The following is a 17,957-nucleotide window of genomic DNA, read 5'->3' as shown; positions in this document are numbered from 1 at the left end:
TTTACAGTTACATTTGAAAAGGCTCTGAGGATATTTGAAGGCTTTACTTTAGTTTAAAGTCAAAATTACAGACCAGCCTAGTACCGCCACAGATACTTGACACCACAGAGATACACGCTCTGACACAAACCTAAACACTTTTGGGTACTTATAGCATTGGTTAGGCTTTCTCAGATATTAATCATTATAAACCTTCTTATCCGGAACATCTAGGGGTTCTGTCTCTTGCTAGGTTAAATTCACACAGACAATGAGACAGTTCATCTTCCTGTTGTCAGGTCTCACTGAAGGATAGTCCCCCTTAAAGCCCATCTACATCACACACCCCACAGGACTAATGGGATGCTGTTTGATGAAGTGATCAGCTCCAACAGCTGACACCCAGACGCACACACGCACGTGCACACACACGCGCGCGCGCACACACGCACATACACAAAGATCTAGTGAAATCCAACAGGTTTTTGGCTACACTCTTTACTTCGAGCATATAACTATAAAGGCAGGAATTTCCGTGGGTCTGTGGCTCAATAACCAACAAAATCAGACAATCGAAATCCAGCAGGTGTATTGCTCAGTGTTGCTCAGTCAGGACCCAAGGACGTGCGGTGTTAAGTGAGTAGTTTGGATGAGCAGATTACGAGAAATAAATATATATGTGTTTTGACGCCATCTTGGGCTGGCAGGATCCAATCTAAGACTCTGAGTGGCGAGTGGCTTCCAGAGTCAATGCTTTGCAACAAAAAAAAGGATGAACACATTGGATAAACACCCTTCATGTACATTTCAGTAGCAGAGTGTATGTGTGTATGACAAAGAGCTAAAGAGAGCATCTGTGTATTGTAGGTGCCACCATCTCCTGAACTTCCCACAGTGTGAGTGAGTGTTTGTGAGAGGATGTGTGTACTACCTGATGAGTTGTGATCCCATTTCCCCTGTTGTGAATCTGCATTTCCTTTATCAACTAACCCCAATTTGAGAGTGAAAAGCATCAGCTCTCTCTACAATGCTCTCTTGGCTTGTTGTCATTGATAGATCACTTCATGACACTACAACCCTGGGGACATACTGTACATCACATGAGAACTCCTCTATCCTCATGCGTGGAAATAGAGGACAATTGAGCTATTTGTTAAAGTAATTTGCATAATATACAGTGCCCTCCATAGCCCAATTGTGCATACCTTTTATATGCTGAAGAAAGGGACTCCCCCCCCCCCAAAAAAAAAAAGGTAGGAGCTGAAGATGGCTACAGAAAAGCCCTAACAGAGCCTCACCAGAGAAGATACTTAGCACCTGGTGATATGGGTCACAGACTTCAAGCAGTCATTGCATGCCACGGATATGCAACAATGTACTATATGTGCCTATATGAATTTATACATATTATTGCTGTGTCCAAACCATTATTGTGCCCTGAAATGGGGGGTAATTTCTACATGTTGAAACCAATATGTACGAAAATAACCTTTAATAAAACTTGAGAATGTACACTTTAAAAGGGTTCGAATTAGAGGGGGATTGACCCCCCTAATAAAGACTTGGACCCCCCAAAAATAAGTAAAAACAACAGGCCGGGGTGTCAAAAAATGTATAAATAGTTACCTGTAATGTTGATAGTGTCTTTTGTTCTGGTACAGTATTGTGTGGGTCTGTGTTTGAGCGGAAATTATGGTCTCCTGTTGTGTGCGTGGGTTTGACTTGCTGACAGTTTTGTTTTACTACACTTTGTTGGTGACCCCTCACTACAAAGGTTTTTGTGTGGTACATGCCCGATGGGAGCTTCCCACATATGTGGATGTGAGTTTTCAGTAGTATGAATGTGTTGAAACGTTTCATAAGTGAATGTGTTTCATATGTGTTTGTGTAAGGACAGTCTGAAACGGCACCTCATCCTATTGAGCTTTGGCTCACAGGTTGGGAATCACTGCCTGCGCTGTACGAGGTATCTTTTACGCCCTGGAGAAAAGGTTGAGCCCCAATTGTCATTAAATAATTTTCCCCCTGCACTTTAACCACTTGTAAATGTTTTATTACAAATCTAAAACTTGAGTATGGAGGAAAGTCAAGAAAAATGTATTTGTCCCAAACACAATGTAGATCACTGTATGTTCCCATATATTTACAGCATGTAATAGTATTACATATAGTGGGGTAAGGGATTCTGAATTAAAAGTACAAAAGGTAAGATTTGTCTGTTAATATAGAAAAGGTTTGTCCCCTTTACACATGTATGCTAATGAGGCCCTCTGAGAGTTGTTAAACAACACAGACAGATCAGTGCCGGTGGAATGTCAATTTATAATTTTGTAGCTACTATTCAGCCAATTGTGTTCCAGCAATCCTGTTCTTAACCTGCATTTCCTTCTTGACTGTATTTTGTGAAACCACTGTCAAATCCAACTCAAACTGGAGAAAGTGCAGGTGTTCAGACAAGAATTGGGGATGCTGTTTCTCATATTGGAATGTATTTCATAATGTCACCTGCTATATCTTAAATCTTCATAGTAAAGATAAGTGATGATGAAGAGAGTACAATTCTGAATATAGGCGCAATCTCTGTGAGTTTAGGAAGGCTTGAAAAAATGGGTTTGAAAATGCTCTTGCATCTTAATCTGAGACAGACATTTAGACATAGACACACTCCGCACTTAACTATAACCAGAGTAACAGGCCCAGCAACATCCTTTGTCTTTAAAGCATGACTGAGTGGTGATTCATCCTGATAACAACAAGTAAAGAACATAGGACATGGCTACCTGATAAGGCTTAGAATCAGAGATAGGTTCAGCCAGTATTTATGACAATCCTCTTCAAGTCTAGAATTGACTTTCTATTTGGTACACCATCTTTGTGTCTCTGTTCTGTTTATTGAATTTCTGTGGAAATGTGTTGTTCAGATGTAAAGGCAAATGCGTTGGTTTAATGTCTCCATTTTGGTTAAGAACCATTAACTCAGCAAGAGTGCTAAAAAACAATTGAATGATTGACGATGAGCTACAAATAGAAAGCCCAACAGAGATTTCAAACTCACCAAAATCCTTTAACAAAAGTTGTAAACTCTAAACTTCCTCAAAGTATCATTGAACCAAATATTTTGCATAAATGCTCAACCATCAAGATGTCAAGTTCAAAATGTAAAGATATTAACATAGACAAATACAGCATGCAAACCCTTACTTTTTACACTGAAAGGGTTATTATAATATCATGTCTGTCTACAAAGGACTACCGTTACCTGAGTGGATCTACACATTTCACTTGCTTCAGAAAAAAACCTTTAAAAATCCAATATTTTCCATGAAAGTGCCACATCGTAGGTTGAAAGCTTTTCAGATGTGTGAGGCAACAGCGGATGCATAAGGGGACTAACTGGGTTAGAGGTTGAAGTAATGTAAATACATCATCTGTTCCTTGTGGTCCTTATCTGGTGACTGAGGCATCCACGAAAAATACTCAATGCAAACACACAAGCACTTTATCCCACCTCCACCCCTTTCCCACTACCACATATGATCATGGTTTCTCTTTATATTTGATGACTTGTTCACTGAATTCTGATGTTCTCTTCATTGATATTGCTCCAGTACAGAGGTCTAAACCTGGTACCTTGAGAGCTGCCTTCCTGTAGATTTTCGCTCCAATCCTAATCTAGCACACCTAATTCTAATAAAATGGTAGACGAGTTGAATCAAGATAGTTACAAAACCTAGGAACATGGTTTGAGACCCCTGCTCTACAGAGCATTTAAACTTGCTTTAGTGCGACGAAGTGCAGGGTTTCTTTCTACCTTCAGGGGGATCTTGAGTGCAGTAGCCTACGGCTACGGAAGTTGCTAAAAGGCTACATCGTTGGGCTGACATTGTAATACGAAGCAAAGGCAAACCCGTGCATATTACATTTTGTGATGATAAACACACGTTAATGCTGTTTTTGAGTGATCGTTTGTTTGTTTGTTTTTTATGACAATTTGTTATTCCTTGACTAATTTGGGTTACATATTAAGAGATCGTGTTGGCTAATGTAAAATATAGTCTTTCTGCGTGCAGTTGACGTAAAAACAGGCATGGAAGGTATTGCAAACCTGTTGGCTACTGTGTGTTATTGTTGTGATGTAGACTCAGTAATACTAAGGTCGATATACGACCTTACAATGTCCTTGTTAGCAGTGAAATACTGTAGGCTATCTTCAACCGGTCTACACTCAAGCATCATTGCTGAAGTCAGCCTAGCCTACGACATGGTGACGTGCACAATTTTCAGTTAATATGCAGTTTTCTTTCGTACGCTGTTGGAAATAACTGGCGAAAAGGCTAAATAATTACAATATCAGTATGAGTCGTCTTCCGTATGTAAGCTATAACTACAACTGAGAGGGAGCATTATTTCGAGCGGAAGCAATGGATTATCGGATTGGTCTGAAAACGCATCGTGTTGTATCTGTTCCTGTGCATTAGAATAGATACACTGAAAAATGCATTAAACTGTTAGATTACCTGCATATTTGAAGGCCAGGTGCTGCCTCTTGCGATTTTGTTGCTGACATGACTTGCTTTGTGGCCCAATATGTAAGACTCGTCTCTGCCCGAGACTGCGTGAGTAGACTAATAGGCTACTCTAGACTTCTACTGTCATTCAGGCTGCGGCTCTGGTAGCCAGACCGGTATAGCTAGATACTGAGGATGAGGTGGCGCGCGAAGGCTATTTCAGATTCCGATTTTTGGTGGAAGTCGTTTTGTGTGGACCAAGCTCGTATGGTAGCATTTGATTGCGCTTATTTTATTCTCATTTTCAACTAAATAGCAGTTCAGTTATTTGATCAATGAAAAATTTCGGACCTGTAAGTAGAACCTGAACGTTATCACAAATAAGGATCCATATGATAAAGGAAAACATTACATTTACATTTATTCATTTAGCAGACGCTTTTATCCAAACTATCCAAAACACCAAAATATGCCGTGAGAGGGCAGTACAGACCATGCAATGCGTGGGCTTGGCTGCGTTGAGGTTCTGACACCAACAGAGGCGCATTTGACCACAACATTCTGACTGGAAAACTTACGATTTTACCATTTTTAGCATGGTCTCTATTTATTCTTCAAATTGAAATAATATCCCTCCCAAAACATTTTTGATTACCATATAAGGTAGCAGTTGTATGCTTTGGTAAGACCATATGTGGATAGGCCTACAACGTTTTCACATCATTGCGCATGCATTCTGATTTGCGCGTCTTGGATGCCGCATGAATAGACTCAATAAAACATCTGTGAAACTAAATAAATGTAGGATACGAAACAATTTACAACTGAATCATATATTTATTACATTGTATTACCAACATGCTTAACAATTTAATACATTAAATAAATACATCCCTAAAATAGAGATACTCACGTTTAAAGGTAGAATAATAACACAACGTGCTTACATGTCGTTCATCTGCACGAACCCAGAAATACTGAAGTCTTCAGTGCAAATTCTTCACAAAAATACAACCCTTTGGGTTTTACGTGGGCGTTTTTTCAATGGCCCTTAATCATCTAACCCCAAAACAGGATTAAATATAACAAAATTACATACATGCAGATCTCGAGAAAAACGTCTTCAAACTTGTCATTTTAAAGGACAACGAATACGAGTGCGTAATAACTTAAGTATACAATACTCAACAACTATCGTGATTTAACGACGAATCCTAACTGTTCATCAAGATAATACAACGATTCTCCCTATGTATATGATGAAGAATAGTACACTGGACGTTTTCTAACATGTGTAGGCTATATCTTACGGTTCACATTGACTTGTTAGGGAAGGGACCAGCTACACTCTACCAAGGCCTCCACATGTTAGCATTGACAGCTTGTGGCACCGGTTGTGGTCGGTTGGCAAGGGGACCTCTGATGTGTGAGTGGTTCTCAACTCTGGAACTAAGATTAGCTTTGAGGCTCATGGTTCTCTGTTGAATCTGGGAGACGGCTCTGGAGTTCTGGGTGCAACAGTTCTGACATGCTGGGGTGACAGACGTAGACATGGACTGCTGAATAAACTCGTTCACCCGCTGGCAGGCGTCTTTGTCCAGGTTCGTCTTGGAGAGTAAAGCGGATACGCGCTGGAGACATGCTTTGTACCCTTCTTTGTAATTGTCAGTTGAACCTGTGGATCGAAATTGAACTCATGTTAGTTTTTTATGAATGTTGGCGAATGAAAAATACTCAACACACAAAAAATTCAGGAAATAAACCAAGAAAGAAAACTCACGTTTGGTTTGAGCGGGCATATCACTGAGGAATCCCACGGTCATCTCAAGGATATCAGCTTTTTCAAGCTTTGAGTGTCGAGATTTCTGGATAGAAAAAAGCACATATTAATGTCTGTAATCTACACAATTAATTCAGTTTCTGTAATATTTTAGATTAGCTCTTCTAATGTAGCCTATATTGGTTGTTTAGTGGTTGTTTGGAACTTACATCTTTGCCGGTCAAAGGAAGTATGAGAGTTTTCAGTTGATTGAGGCTCTGGTTGATACGTGCGCGCCTTCTCTTTTCCATCAACGGTTTCATAGTCTGAAAAGAAGAATGAAATCTGTTTAGCATTACAACCACAAAAAATAACATCACTATTCAGATGAAATGTAAAGTGTTTGCGAATGTAGCCTAATAACCTTCTTCTTTTACCTTTCTCAGTTCCAGCGCCTCCTTTCTCCGGGCAACAGTCAGCCTTGGAACAAATGGTTGGATCTGTCCAGAGATCATTTTTAGATAAAATTTGAAGAGAGGGAGATGCCTAGTAGAATCGTGGAGAGGATATGAACCCAGAGGCAACGAGTAGAGGTATATATGCTGGTCTAGAGCGTCCTTTCAATGCGTCAGTGGCACGCCCCCAAGCTACCGTGTAAAATTTGAACTGAGGACCATTGCTTTCAAAACGACACAAACGAATATACATTGCTACCATAACCATCTGTGTCCTCGTTTAATCCAAGCGTAACAACAAAGCGTGCCTTTGATGCTTGCATTTTGTGTTCAGGTTTATTTTGTCGACAGTGTTCCCAATTTCATATAGAATACAATGTCCTTATAACTTTATTTTGGTCGGAATTACATTTAATGCACTATTATACTTGAATACACAATAATATTATGATATTCACATGCCATTTAAAGGTTTTGTTGTTGTGGAAGGGTTGGACTCTATGCGTAATTACGCATTCACCCATATTTCTATAAAAGTTTTTTTGTATATTTTGAGGGTGGAATTCAAACAGAAAAACAATGCATTTAAGATCTATTCGAGTAGGCAGCGATACATCTACATGCCTATCTCAGAGACGCCACGTTTTACAAAGGAAAATCAGCGTGCATACAAATCAGATGCATATCCGTCCGTTTGTTGTTGTTGCGTTTGGGTACAGTTTTATGCACAAAAACTCCTGAAATAATCTATATTTGGAGCTTGGCTGCACAAAATATGCCAATAGTGTTGCTTAACTGTCCCCCTATTTTACGCGGGACTCTGTGCTGACGTTGCGCAGAAAGCCATCTAGGAGCAACTGTGTTGAATTGATTGGATAGTGATAATATCCTAACAAAATTGAAACTGTAACGTAGTCCCATTAGTAGAATGTTTTGTTATAGTTTATTTACCAGTAGATATATCATCAAAGTTATACCATCAAGTTACAGCACTTTTTCAGCATTGCTGTGGGGACCGAGGGAAGTGTTGGATATTCTGAAGCGGACATAGGCCTACATGATTCCTAATTACATATACAAAAACCCTAAACCCAAGCCAAGCTACTTTCAAATGACATCTGCCTTCAAATTCAAAAAAACAAACAATAGAATAGTCTTTAGTGACGTCCTACAATCTTTCTCATTAGAATGATGGTGAATGAGTGGCGTGGTCTTCACCTGTAGCCAACTGGAGGCGGAGCGAGTATCTCTAGACTCTGGACCAATACGAAGAGGATCTGGGGGTGGCTAGCACCTTGGTTTACGAATAAGCACAATGTCTAAATGTTTGTGCATTTCTATGAGTTTCAACGTAATATATAGTAGTTTATTATTAATTTGAGTTATCTACATGTTATCGACGCATGTTCTGCAGTATTATTTACCTTTTTGTAATATGGGTACAATTCTGAAGGTACTGCATGTAGCCTATATGAGACATACCGTTTTTATTTTTTACTAACAATCATTGTGCTAAGCATTAACGACCGAAAACTGTCCCTCATGGGAACCACGCGTGTAGCACGCGCCACAGGGAGCAGATGGACTTCTGTTACCGACCCATAACCCCCCCACACCCCTCCCTTTCCGCTCTCAAAACCCACCTTCCAGTGCTTCCCTCTCCGAGTCCCACCATAGGGACGAATCCCCCCTCCTTACTTGTTCTCGTTTCATTCCATTTAGTGTATGTCTACGACACAAGATTTCCATACAACTTTGGCGTGGGTAGCCCATCTGCATCCCTCAGCCATCGATGTGCTCATTGTAGTCAGTTTATAATTAAGAAGGGGGAGGTTGAAATAGTTCCATCCCCCTTTCCTTTAGATGCCATATTCCGGACGTCTTTTTTTTGCGTGACTCTTTCGTACTTAATAGCGTCCAAGCCACACATGCAATGCATCTTTACTAAATGTTTGTGCAGGGCCAGTCTACTTTTCAAAATCCTGAGACATTATAGGCTACAAACATCTGATTTACGTAATTTACACGTGCAGAATAAGCCAATATGGAAAGGAAAATGATAGACTTATCCTAACATCAATATTTATTTACAAAACGATAGATTAAAAAGCCTGGTGCTAGATTGTTCAACAAATGTGATGGTGGGATGCATGTAGCCTACTGAATTTATTCATCGTCTCACGACAATCGCAGAATAACATTTTGAATTATGAGCCTTGAGATAACCATCGATGTAATTATTTGGGGAGTGTATGCTGTCAAAGCAACGCTTGTAGTGTTACAAAGCGATGCACTGAAATTGATACGCGCACTTCCTGCACGCGCCCCTCTCACCCCAGCAGGAGGCTTCAATTAACATGACGTTCTGAGAATTATGAACTATTCATTCCACTGCTTACGGTTAGTCACCCTTTGTCTTTTTCATGAATTTGGCGTGGGTAACCCATCTGTGCATGCTGGGTGGACAGGGAGGCATTGTCTAAGAATATTCCTATACGTGGGAATTAAAAGTTACGCTTTGGAGATGGGGGAGGTTCAGATCAACTCCACGACTGACCAGACGAGGATCTGTGTGTTAGGTTAGCTATTTCCATGGTCAGTCAGTGTCAGTTATGACTATAATGTTTTCAAACCTATGTCATTGATAAATGTAGCAAAAAAACATGAATATGAAAGCAAATTTGCACTGTTTCTATTTAAGGTAATGACGCCTAAGATGATATACAATAAGTCACACTAGGCTTTAGGATAGGCTTCAGCATAGATATACAAATAAAACCTTTAGCCTTTCATTTTAAAACAGCCTTACTCATGTGGAAGGATAGCTTGATACACGCATGTTTGTCCAGTGTTAACCCTCCTATTGTGTTCAAAAAGTGTTTACACCTTTGGTGTTCGCGGGTCAAATTTGACCCACAACACCACAGATGTAACTTTTTTTTTATAGGTATTTAAAAAAAAGAAAACTGATCAAATTGTGTTTGATTGTATTCAGTAGACCACCGTGGAGGCATTAATGAAACCTTGTTATGATCAGAAAAAGTTTAAGGTGTTTTTCATGCATCTAAACTTCAAAATGGGTCAAATTTGACCCGAACACAATAGGAGGGTTAAACAAGTGAAATGGTGTCTACTCCTCTCGATATGAGTGTCTTCTCTCTTCAAACAGCAGCGTGTAGCGTAGGCCTACAATGTGTGTGGATTCACTGGATAACGCACATGCAACTGCTCTTGCATGGCAAATCAAAAATATTATGAAATGTGTCATGTCTGAAATTTAGGCTTGTATGTTTTATTGGGATGTACATTTGCGAACAGTAGCTAACATAACAATCTGAATGGCATTTATTTGGATGGTTGTGCTTATTTCATGTTTGAAATGTATTAGACCATGTTGTTTTCCTATATATAAAACCTGTTTTAATAGTTTTTATTATAATATACAAAAAAGGGCGCGAAGAAAAGAAGTTCAATGTTCACGACTGTCCTATGGCGCCCAAAGCTGCGCGGAAAACCCTCTGCTTTCAGCATGCGTTCGACCAGACTAAATGGGTGCGCGTATCATCTAATAAAATGTGTTTAATTTAACTATTTTACGCAATTCAAAAACATTTAAGAGACAAGATTCCCAACTGTTTTTCAGAAATGTTTTTTTATTCAGACAGTAGTCAAACACTAAACATTTGAAGTACAATTGTTTTCTTGTTTTAAAATAATATGCCAACTACAACACACAGTGTTTACAGACAGTCTTTTGCACAGACCAAAATACTTCAAGTCAATAGTGCAAACCTCAAACAAAATAACCCTTGGGGTTTACAAATGTGTTGTCTACAACCAATATCTTTGAAACCCCAAAGAGGATTGCATTTAACAAAGTTCTTAGTGTTCGTTTTCTCATCAGATCTCTGCTCTTTTGGCTTTTCATTGAGTATGTACATTGTTAGCTAAATGCTAAATTCCCAATATCACTCAATTTCTTCATGTTAATCTCTAAGGCTAAGTATTAGCTGCATTCATTTTCTTAGTTATAAATAATACACATTAAAGTAAACAAACAGCGTCTGATCTACCAAGGTCTCCACATGTTAGCATTTACAGCTTGTGGCACTGGCTGTGGTCGGTTGGGAGGAGAACCGCTGCTGTGTGAGTGGTTCTCAACTCTGGAGTTAAGGTTGGCTTTGAGGCTCCGTAGTCGCTGTTGAATCTGGGGAAAAGCTTTGGAACTCTGGGCGCAACAGTTCTGACAGGCTGGGTTGGCAGACGTAGACATGGACTGCTGAATAAACTCGTTCACTCGCTGGCAGGCATCTTTGTCCAGGTTCGTTTTAGGGAGCAAAGCAGAGACTCGCTGGAGACATGCTTTATACCCTTCTTTGAAACTATCTGTTGAACCTGAAAAAAATCAAGTTGAGTTAATATTTTTTATCATAACATTACCATTTAGGAAAATATGCAGTAATGAATACGTAGCATATCGTTTCAGAAATGAAACTCACTTTTGACTGGAGTTGAAGGAAGATCTGTGAGGAATCGTACGGTCATCTCGAGAATATCTGCTTTCTCGAGTTTCGAGTAACGAGCGTTGTCTTTGCCAACAAGAGGCAGGATAAGGGTCTTCAAATGTCCAAGGCTGTCGTTGATGCGTGCTCGCCTTTTCTTTTCCAACATGGGCTTGAGAGTCTAAGAAAAAAGACAAAGTGAACATTAGTAACTGGGAAATTTTCGGAAATTGGATGACAGAAAGTACCGGCTATTGATGGGGAATCTATAGGCCTCCATATTCCGCTTACCCTTCTCAGTTCGTTTGCTTCTTTCCTCTGTGCCACGGTGGACCTTGAGGGGAGAGACTCGTTTGTCTCAGACGCGACGCTTGGTGTCATGTTCTTTTCGTTGTGATGTACTGTCTCTCAGAGATGTTCTCTTTGCGAGGCTGTGAGCTGAAGTGTCCCCGGCAGCCGGAGATTTAGCTATTTATGCGAGTCCGGGGCGTCAGAGGGGAGGGACTATCAACTATTGTGCGCATATCAACTCAGGAGGGGTATGCCTTTGGGACAGCAAACCGGCGCTCCTTTGACCATCTGGTCCATGGTGTAGAAATAAACCAGACACCACTGGTATTTCACTGGTTTTACTTTTTGTGTGTTGCAAGCTTTTTCCCCACACCAGGTTTTTTTGAATAGACAACCTTTGTTAATACATGGGCTATGGCTTTTTATTCAAACCTATGCGTAACGCTTAACTCTTGTCTGAAAGGTTCAGCAGCTATAAAGAATTGCCTACCCATTATAAAAGGAAGCAAAGTGTATACGTAGGCCTTTTACACATAAGCAATAACGGTGTGGCTAAATACATTGTTATATTTTCATTCATTAGGTCTATTTCCGTTCACACTTGTTTCCTTCAAAATCCACACTGTCGTTTTATATGACATCTTGTATTCTGCCTTACATTCCTAGACAAGTGTTATAGTTACTATAAAATTGTTCTCATTGTGAGACGTAGACTACGTTTCATTGTGTTCGATATTTGTTTAGACTACCCAAATCCTGATCGAGGACCAATACATGGGTAAACTGGGGTGGATGGTTTTCTGAGGTCTATGGACATCTAATGAACAGATACCCAAGCCACGCTATGTATGGATTGACATCTGCTTGCAAGTCCTCATCAACATGTTTTCAACGCACTATGTATCCGTCCAAAACCTTTACTTGTGGAACTGACTCTTGATTTTAAGGAAAAGAGCGTCAGACAATAAAGGGAGGTGATCATTTTACCATAGCCTTTATGGTGTAGCTTAAACTAAATAAGGAATTTGGTTAAAAGAACATACATATATTGTAACTGGATGAAGGCTATACCCACATAGAATTGGGCATTGTGGAAGCTAAACCAATTATGTTCAAATATTAGATTTTATTTTTGCGTCTCATACAACGGCTATCAAAATAATATTCTGTTACTTTTTGCACTCCCGTAAATGTCTTGTAAAAAACATACAGATATCGATAAATGTTGTATTTTTTTGTTCTTGAATAGTCAGATGCTGGTTACTCGCGCTCGGCACGCGCCACGACTGATCAACAGATGGTAGTCTGGTGAGCCCAGCCACTGGGTCTTGCAGCGGAGCTTTGCACGCGCATTTTTTCGATGTCCCGCCAACACCCTAACCAACCAATGCATGCCTTGGGCTTGATTTCTGCTCCATCGTGTTGCTGGCCAGCTTTTAAAAAATGATTTGGCGTCGTTGGGCTTTTTCTATCTGCATAAAACCGAGTGGGGGAAGGGGTGGATTTTAAGACAAACAACACTGACAATGCCAATGGTTGTTTTATGGTGATGCTGTGACGCTATGCAGTTACAGTTCATACACTTTAAAAAGGATATAGCCTAACCTTGTTTACATGATCTGTTAACCACGCCATGAAATAAATACGCTCTCCATACATCTTTAATCCGATATATTGAAGCTACTTGATGCAATGCATGGCTTTGTTTAAGGAATGAAAATGTCTAGTGTGAAGTTGTGTTAGTAAAGTTATATAACAATGTATACTTTTCACTTTAAATAGAGTTAATGTGTGTTGAAGATAGTGTTGACCAGGTGGATTCTGTGGCTAGTTTCTTTGTGAAACCAAGGCTGACTCGACATGGATAAGCGTTTTTGCACGCGTCCTGTCGGCCCATGGGGCCCCAATTAACTGCCACTAAGGGATGGGCTCCTCGAGATCCGACCAGAATTGTACAGGACTTACGGTTAGAACCTTCTTTGTCCACATTTCGGCGTGGGTGTCCCATCTGTGCCTTCTCAATGGACAGTGATCCTTTGTTGAAATATATACATATTTAGAGATTCAAGCATGATTGTAAAGGGACATGCTGCTTTTCGATAACTAGGCCTATACGAGTTCTACTTGCTATTATGTAGCCATAAACATTCATGTTATATTTAGTCTTAAAATACGTAATCTCAATTGATAAATTACGTGTTGTAATGCTGTGCATCATATATTTTCTTGATTGTACAATGTGGCCTATACAAAACACGCAAGGGACAGGCCTGGCAAGTCTACATTTTGGGATTATTCTAGTTCTTTCTTTTTCTCAAAAACATTGCTTCAATGCTTCCATACTGCATCGTCAATGGCTTAGCTTAAGGTTTAAGGGTCAACGTAGCCTAGCCTTTACTGAACTCCTGAACGGCATGAGACCGACACGAGCCAATATTTCTAGGCAGATGGGTTCATAGCTTTAATGAAGCGTAAAGCCAAACGTCGAACTTCGATTTGTTGACGCCTTATACTGAGGATTTTACTTCCATTGTTTTGTCACCTTGCTGCCTTTAAAGTTTAGAACAACAAATAGATGCTGTTAAGAATACAAATGAAGTGACTAGGCTATCTAAACGAAATCGTCTTTGGAATGACAAGAGCATGAGATTGTCTAAAAGCTCAAACTGATGCTCAAACGTTGCACGAGCACAACAACACCTGTGATCATCCTACCCTATAGTAGATCCTACCCTAGATAGCTTGATGCCAAGCCAAATTGATACACACTAACAATCTCCATTCTGTTCCAAAATGTATTTAGTTTTGCCTCCACCTCGAGAGATTTAGTTGTGAAATACATTGTATAACTCCTAGATTTTATAAGCCAATAAAATTGGCTTATAAAAAAAAAATCTAAATACATTATAATGCGTTTTTTCAAGACAATAGCACATTAAAGATTATAAAAACATCAGAGTCAGTTTCATATAATGTAGTCTTGAGATGGAATCACTTGATCCTGAGATGAGATAAACATCAGACATGGAGCAGCAAGATGTAATGACAAACAAAATGCGATGTTCAAATGCATTAAAAAGTAAGAGGAAAACACGATTCCAATTTCGGGGACCAAATGAAAATGATAAAACACCCTTCAAATAGTCATAAGTGGTGACAGGTAGGTGTAGCTAGTTAATTAGTGTATTTTTGTCATGGGAGTCTTAGTGTAAGTGAAACAATGCAGTGTGTGTGCATGATGTCTTTTAGTCAAGGCTGGTAGGGGTGGTAAGTTGCAGATATCAATGTGCTAATGTAAAGAAAGAGTGATGGTGTGATTAGATCGAGTATTAAGGAGTCTGTATTAATACATAATTGATATGGCATCATTCCCGACTATGTGCTCGAGAGGTTGTGCCATTCATATTTCATGGGTCTGATTTTTTATTTACACGGATCACTTACAGTATGTGCACCTATACTCAAACACGGTTAGTGAAGCAGGCATCAGTTAACTATACTTAACATAACACTTATGCTATATACATATTTACTGTACAAAATGTATGTATTTATGTTTGAGACATGAGAGTTTTGAAATGTATGTCATAATCATGGTACTGGATTGTTACAGCCATTTCATACACAAGCTTCTAAATCATAGAGATCACGTGGTAGAATTATAAATCAAAGTCTTAAGTTACATGGACATACACTTGTCAGAATATGAAATGAAATTTCCATTTCCATTTAGTCATTTAGCAGACGCTCTTATCCAGAGCGACTTACACTAAGTACAGGGACATTCCCATGAGGCAAGTAAGGTGAAGTGCCTTGCCCAAGGACAAAACATATTTTGGTTTGCACAGCCGGGAATCGAACCAGCAACCTTCTGATAACTAGCCCAATTCCCTAACCGCTCAGCCATCTGACTCCCCACCTGACCCATCTGACTCCCCACTGATATCCCATGTACTGTAATTACACATTGCAAAGCAGATATTTGTTGTGTCTACAGTTGAAGATAAGGCAAAGGGTTCATAGAATTACCTTGATTTTATGACCAAAGACACTATAAAGCTGTAGGCAGACAGGCTCTATTTTCGGATGACAGTTTATCCCAACTAGACTACACCTAATCATTCTTCACAGTATTTTACTTAGGTTTTCTCTGGTTCTACCAGCTATAAAAGGGAGATTTGTGGGAAACAAATTGCTTTTGGATAAACAAAGTTGCTTTCTCACTCAAATGAACCAAGTACAGACATTTTCAATTTGCCAATCAATGACATGACAAAGGCTACTGAGAGAAGTATTAGTGAATCAGTTACATATGGCAGGGTCAAGGTTGGCTAGTCTAAAGTTGCTTAAATAGCTACACCTAAACAGACTTAAAAATTGGAAAAAACGTTACCTTAAGTGTACTTTAACCGCTTTGTAACTACTAATACCTGTACAATAATGCTGTAGTGACAGTGGTAATAGAGTTCATCCGTACAATTGATATGAGGCATTTGAACGGGACCCTCCACGGGTAAGTGGATGTTGATTTTGTTTGGCAAAACAACCTTCAGCTGATCTTTAGCCATATCCACTTACCCTAAAGTGCCCCCTTCTTTCTGAGGTTTGGTCTAAATGTTCAAGAATGTGGTAAAAAGTATCATATTGTAACAGGTTTTGACAAGTAATTGGCTTGCTAGTTTCTTCCTTTTTGGTTATTTTATTGTTGCTTTGTGTTGTCCTTTGTTGTTATTTACTGTGCTTGTAAGTCTCTCCCACCTCTTCAAATTCAATATTGTAACTGTTATTAGTTAATTTAGAGGTCCTGGAATGGACATGAGAAGGTTTAATTATTAAAGAGTTTGAAAATAATAAACCATGATTAGGATTGGGTTTGGTTTAAGAGATGGTGTAGGCTACCATCTGTGTTTAATATCACTGCCTTTAGGAGTGTTTTAGCTTGAAGCATCAAAAAAAGCAGTGACCAGAAAAAGCTTGCCAAGCCACAAACAACGCAAATTTGTCTAACATCTGCCACTCTAACACACCGAAAACAAACAACAGGGCTGTAACATTTCCAACCTCTTCAACAAAGGAGTCAACATGACGTCAGTTATTTGGTTGTGCGTCTAGTGGATGCAGTATTTCACCTGGCAACTAAAGTCCAATTAATATAAAGAACGATAACAAACAAACGATTTACAATGTGTGTGTATATATACGTTAAATAAATATTTAAACATCCATTGTCGTAATTTAATTAAACCGTTTTAAGCTGAAAAGCTTCGCTTTGCTTTTTGTACCATACACATGGTAGGCTATCTGGAAATGGTTTGGACCAGATTAATAATATATCCAACCAAAGGATTCTATAGTTCGTAGAGACATCGAAAGTAACTTAACAGATGACCCTCCTTTGACAATTTTGTCTGACGTTCTTGTGCTTTGTTTCTGAGAGATCTCGTTAGATATAATGGCAAATGGGAATAAACGCTTTCGCAGAAACGCAGGTTGCTGTAATTTATGTCATTACATATGACCTACAGCCACGTGTAGGCCTAAACATTGGGCTTCTAAAGCCTACTTAAAATGTCCATTATTTAAGGCCAGCAACTGAATATCTAACCAAACTATGCATTCGAAGGAGGTGGTATTCTACAAAAGCATTATCTGTTAATTGCTTTGTCTGCAAGTGCTCCACGCAGTCAACAAATCGTCTCCAACTATATGGCGTCGCTTCTATAAATCGTCTAAATAATGTAAAGCATCAAGCCCTCATCTTGAACAGATTTTGGGTCTACGACTTTGCAATAAGCAAAAAGCTACCCTAAATACCCAAGCCTAAACCCAAGCCACAAGGTAGCCCTCACATCTGGTGTCAAGTTTTTGTTCATCAAAGCACGCGAAGAGTTGTGGCATAGCAGCGTCACACAAGGGAGATATTCCGCCAATCGCAATACTCCAATAAGATTAAGGTTGTCATACCAAGCACCTCTGGCCTATTTTACCGCCATGTATGCCATTTATGCCATTTATTCAACAGACATTTTTGTCTGCTTTGAACAAAATAACAAAACTTGAATTATAAGACCTTTACCATAATCAAAAGAAATGAAGGCTACTTCAGGGTGTAGGACAACATAGCCTACCTTCTTTCACATCATAGACTCGGTGGGCATGTTTAGAGCACTGCTTATTGGCGCGTTTTTTGAATGTTCAATCTATCATGGGCATTGAGGGTCTCCATTGTGCAACCCTTGGAGATATGGGACGCACGAGAACGGCACGAGCCAGAAGAACAAAAGGGCAGATGGCCATCCAGTACCAATAAATTATAGAGAGGTTGGTAGCAGTCAAGACCAAGACATTTCCCACCAAACGGAGCAGGTAAATTTTGTACACAGCATTTGGAATTTGGCATTACTCCCACTGCTTTCAGGAGCTATAGGTCAGTACTTTTTGGTGGTTATAAAATGATTTAATC

General features: G+C 39.5%; 3 protein-coding genes across 6 annotated transcripts in view; all 3 read right to left on the bottom strand.

Moving 5' to 3' along the window:
* The window catches only part of acot7 (acyl-CoA thioesterase 7), a 31,058-nt gene extending 26,366 nt beyond the window's left edge, over positions 1-4,692 (bottom strand). For 2 of the 4 annotated variants that reach the window (XM_047041142.1, XM_047041143.1), the window contains exon 1: positions 3,239-3,343. In XM_047041142.1, coding sequence (XP_046897098.1) covers positions 3,239-3,315 — 77 coding nt within the window. In that variant the 5' untranslated portion in view covers positions 3,316-3,343. Of the gene's footprint in view, positions 1-3,238; positions 3,344-4,496 lie in introns of those variants that run through there. The other 2 variants (XM_047041144.1, XM_047041145.1) reach the window with 2 other exon arrangements.
* Positions 4,693-5,836: 1,144 nt separating this feature from the next.
* On the bottom strand, positions 5,837-6,761 carry LOC124480226 (transcription factor HES-2-like). The gene is made up of 4 exons (XM_047039332.1): positions 6,684-6,761; positions 6,477-6,572; positions 6,268-6,352; positions 5,837-6,162 (listed from the first exon to the last, which is right to left on the bottom strand). Exons 1-4 carry the CDS (start codon positions 6,759-6,761, stop codon positions 5,837-5,839), a joined length of 585 nt encoding a protein of 194 aa, XP_046895288.1.
* Positions 6,762-10,743: 3,982 nt separating this feature from the next.
* hes2.1 (hes family bHLH transcription factor 2, tandem duplicate 1) lies at positions 10,744-11,584 on the bottom strand. The gene is made up of 3 exons (XM_047041166.1): positions 11,495-11,584; positions 11,201-11,384; positions 10,744-11,096 (listed from the first exon to the last, which is right to left on the bottom strand). Exons 1-3 carry the CDS (start codon positions 11,582-11,584, stop codon positions 10,771-10,773), a joined length of 600 nt encoding a protein of 199 aa, XP_046897122.1. The 3' UTR covers positions 10,744-10,770.
* Positions 11,585-17,957: the final 6,373 nt, after the last annotated feature.

The sequence above is a fragment of the Hypomesus transpacificus genome, chromosome 18 (assembly GCF_021917145.1).
Source record: "Hypomesus transpacificus isolate Combined female chromosome 18, fHypTra1, whole genome shotgun sequence".
In the NCBI taxonomy this organism is placed as follows: domain Eukaryota; kingdom Metazoa; phylum Chordata; class Actinopteri; order Osmeriformes; family Osmeridae; genus Hypomesus; species Hypomesus transpacificus.
Note: the sequence above shows the minus strand (reverse complement) of the source record. Positions and strands in the feature narration are given on the sequence as shown.

What these genes read in the sequence shown, in the direction of transcription:
- LOC124480226 (XM_047039332.1), bottom strand. Translation starts at nt 6,761, where the DNA reads ATGATCTCTGGACAGATCCAACCATTTGTTCCAAGGCTGACTGTTGCC. An exon ending in TTCCTTTGACCGGCAAAGAT is followed by an intron (nt 6,353 to 6,476) that starts GTAAGTTCCAAA and finishes TTTTCTATCCAG; the next exon opens with AAATCTCGACACTCAAAGCT. An exon ending in TATGCCCGCTCAAACCAAAC is followed by an intron (nt 6,163 to 6,267) that starts GTGAGTTTTCTT and finishes TTCGATCCACAG; the next exon opens with GTTCAACTGACAATTACAAA.
- hes2.1 (XM_047041166.1), bottom strand. Translation starts at nt 11,584, where the DNA reads ATGACACCAAGCGTCGCGTCTGAGACAAACGAGTCTCTCCCCTCAAGG. An exon ending in AAGCAAACGAACTGAGAAGG is followed by an intron (nt 11,385 to 11,494) that starts GTAAGCGGAATA and finishes CTTTTTTCTTAG; the next exon opens with ACTCTCAAGCCCATGTTGGA. An exon ending in TCCTTCAACTCCAGTCAAAA is followed by an intron (nt 11,097 to 11,200) that starts GTGAGTTTCATT and finishes GATTTTTTTCAG; the next exon opens with GTTCAACAGATAGTTTCAAA.